This window comes from Nicotiana tabacum, chromosome 9 (genome assembly GCF_000715075.1).
Source record: "Nicotiana tabacum cultivar K326 chromosome 9, ASM71507v2, whole genome shotgun sequence".
Classification (NCBI taxonomy): domain Eukaryota; kingdom Viridiplantae; phylum Streptophyta; class Magnoliopsida; order Solanales; family Solanaceae; genus Nicotiana; species Nicotiana tabacum.
Window position 1 is genome coordinate 47,675,295 of NC_134088.1, and position 2,886 is coordinate 47,678,180.

The 2,886-nt window shown below is 43.9% G+C and overlaps 1 protein-coding gene across 1 annotated transcript; it reads right to left on the reverse strand.

Annotated features, from left to right (window-relative positions):
* Positions 1-727: 727 nt before the first annotated feature.
* LOC142163880 (uncharacterized) lies at positions 728-1,454 on the reverse strand. The gene is made up of 2 exons (XM_075221033.1): positions 1,212-1,454; positions 728-1,096 (listed from the first exon to the last, which is right to left on the reverse strand). The coding sequence occupies exons 1-2, from the start codon at positions 1,452-1,454 to the stop codon at positions 728-730; spliced, it is 612 nt and encodes a 203-aa protein (XP_075077134.1).
* Positions 1,455-2,886: the final 1,432 nt, after the last annotated feature.

The window sequence follows — 2,886 nt, forward strand, 5'->3', positions numbered from 1 at the left end:
GTAGTTTCTCGTGCCATTGTCTGTGATTGTTTCCTTCTTTTCGCAGAATCCTCTTTATATTCTTGTTGGTTGCCTCGACTGCCCCATTCATTTGTGGTATGTAGGCTATGGAATTGCAGTGGATGATTCTGAACTTCTCACAGATTTCTCTCATAAGGTTGCTGTTGAGGTTAGCATCATTGTCAGTAATGATAGATTCTGGTATCCCAAATCTGCAGACGATGTTGTTACGGACAAAATATGCCACTACCTTCTTCGTGAGGGCCTTGTAAGTATATGCCTTGACCCATTTGGTGAAATAGTCGATAGCTACCAATGAAACGATGTCCGTTTGATGTGGTAGGTTCTATAGGTCCAATCACGTCCCTACCCCTGGTGGCGAACGGCCAAGGTGAACCCATTACATTTAACTCATTTGGTGGAACCTGGATGAAATCCCCGTGAATATAGCACTGGTGACACTTCTGCACGTAGCGGATACTGTCGCTTTCCATAGCCATCCAAAAGTATCCAACTCTCAAAATCTTCTTAGCCAATGTGAACCCATTCATGTGGGGTCCGCGCGTCACTGCATGTATTTCTTCCAATAGTCTTGTTGCTTCAGCAGCGTCTACACATCTCAACAAACCTATGTCTCGGGTCATCTTGTACAGGATTCCCCGTTGAGGAAAAAATGGTTTGCCAGCCTCCCGAGGGCTCGCTTTTGACCATTAATAGCATCTTCCGGTTATTCTCTGGTTGCAAGGAATCTCTTGATGTCGTGATACCATGGTTTACCTCCTGGTTCTTCATCTACATGGAAGCAATAGGCATGTTGATCCCTGATCTCTACCTTGATAGGGTCAATGTAGTTCTTGTCCGGATGCAGAATCATATATGATAGGGTTGCAAGGGCATCGGCGAACTCATTCTGAATCCTGGGGACATGCTTGAACTCAATCTTTGTGAACTTCTTACACATCTCCTTCGCATAGTGCATGTATAGAAGTATCTTGACATTCTTGGGGGACCATTCTCCTTGGACTTGGTGTATCAACAAATCGGAATTTCCTATGACCAAAAGTTCTTTGATATTCATTCGACTGCCATTCTGATCCTAAGGATGCATGCTTCGTATTAAGCGATATTATTAGTGCAAGGAAATCTTATCTTTGACGATGCTGGATAGTATGTCTAGATTCCGAAATCAGGACTGCCCCAATTCCGACTACTTTGAAATTGTTTGCTCCATCGAAAAACATTCGCCACCCAGGGTATGATTCTACAATATACTCTCCGGCAAATAGTACTTCTTCATCGGGGAAATACGTGGTAAGGGGTTCGTAATCACCATCCACTGGATTTTCTTTGAGGTGGTCGGCTAAAGCTTGTCCTTTGATAGCCTTCCGAGTTATGTATACAATGTCAAATTTGCTGAGGAGAATTTGCCATTTAGCTAGCTTTCCGGTCGGCATTGGCATTTGGAAAATGTACTTGAGCGGGTCGAGCCTAGATATCCGATGCGTAGTGTGTGCCGACATATAATGCCTTAATTTTTGAGCAATCCAAGTTAGAGCTCAACAAGTGTGTTCTATCAGGGTATACTTGGCCTCGCATGGCGTAAACTTCTTACTTAAGTAGTAGATGGCCTGCTCCTTTCTCCCAGTTTCATCATGCTTCCCCAACACACAGCCGAAGCCGTTATCCAAGACTTACAAATAGAGCAATAATGGCTTCCCTGGTTCTGGAGGAACCAACACTGGCGGGTTTGGTAGATACTCATTGATTTTGTCGAAGGCTTTCTGGCACTCTTCTGTCCATTTTGTGGCGGCATCTTTCTTCAACAGTTTGAAAATAGGTTCACAGATTACCGTGGACTGGGCTATGAAACGACTGATGTAATTCAATCTACTCAGGAAACTCATGACATCTTTCTTGCTCTTTGATGGCGTTAATTCCTGAATGGCCTTGATTTTTGATGGTTCTAGTTTTATCCCCCTTCCTGCTTACAATGAAGCCAATATTTTTCCAGCGGGGACTCCGAACGCGCACTTTGCTGAGTTCAACTTCAAATTGTACCTTCGCAGGCATTCGAAAAATTTCCTCAAGTCGTCCAAGGGCGCTAAGTTTTTTCGAGACTTTATGATGACGTCATCCACATACACTTCGATCTCCTTAAAAATCATGTCGTGAAAGAGGGTCGTCATGGCCCTCATGTAGGTGGCGCCAGTGTTCTTGAGACCGAACGGCATAACTCTATAACAGTAGACTCTCTAAGGTGTGGTGAAAGCCGTCCTCTCTGCATCTTCCTCATGTATCAAGATTTGATGGTATCTAGCAAAACAATCCACAAATGACTGCAGTTCATTCTTTGCACAGTTGTCGATGAGGATGTGGATATTTGGCAAGGGAAATCATCTTTTGGACTAGCTTTGTTGAGATCTCGGTAGTCCACACATATTTTGATCTTCCCGTCTTTCTTGGGTATTGGGACGATATTTGCCAACCAGCTTGGATAGTTGGTGACCCTTACTACATTTGCTTCTATCTGTTTGGTCACTTCTTCCTTTATCCTCAGACTTAAATCGGGTATGAATTTTCTGGGTTTCTTCTTGACTGGTGGTCTAGTAGGATTGGTGGGCAGTCTATGCGAGACAATGTCAGTACTTAATCCTGGCATGTCATCATACGACCATGCGAACACCTCGATGTACTGTCGGGGGAGCTCTACCAGTTTTTCCTTTTGCTCGGTTTCTAGTGAATGTTGATTCTGGTTTCTTTTACATCTTCTTCACTTCCAAGATTTACCACTTCTGTTTCTTCGAGGTTGGGCTTTTTTTGACTCTCCAACTGCTCGATCTCCGATGGGAGATTATCGGGCATCATGCTCTCGTCATACTCCTCATA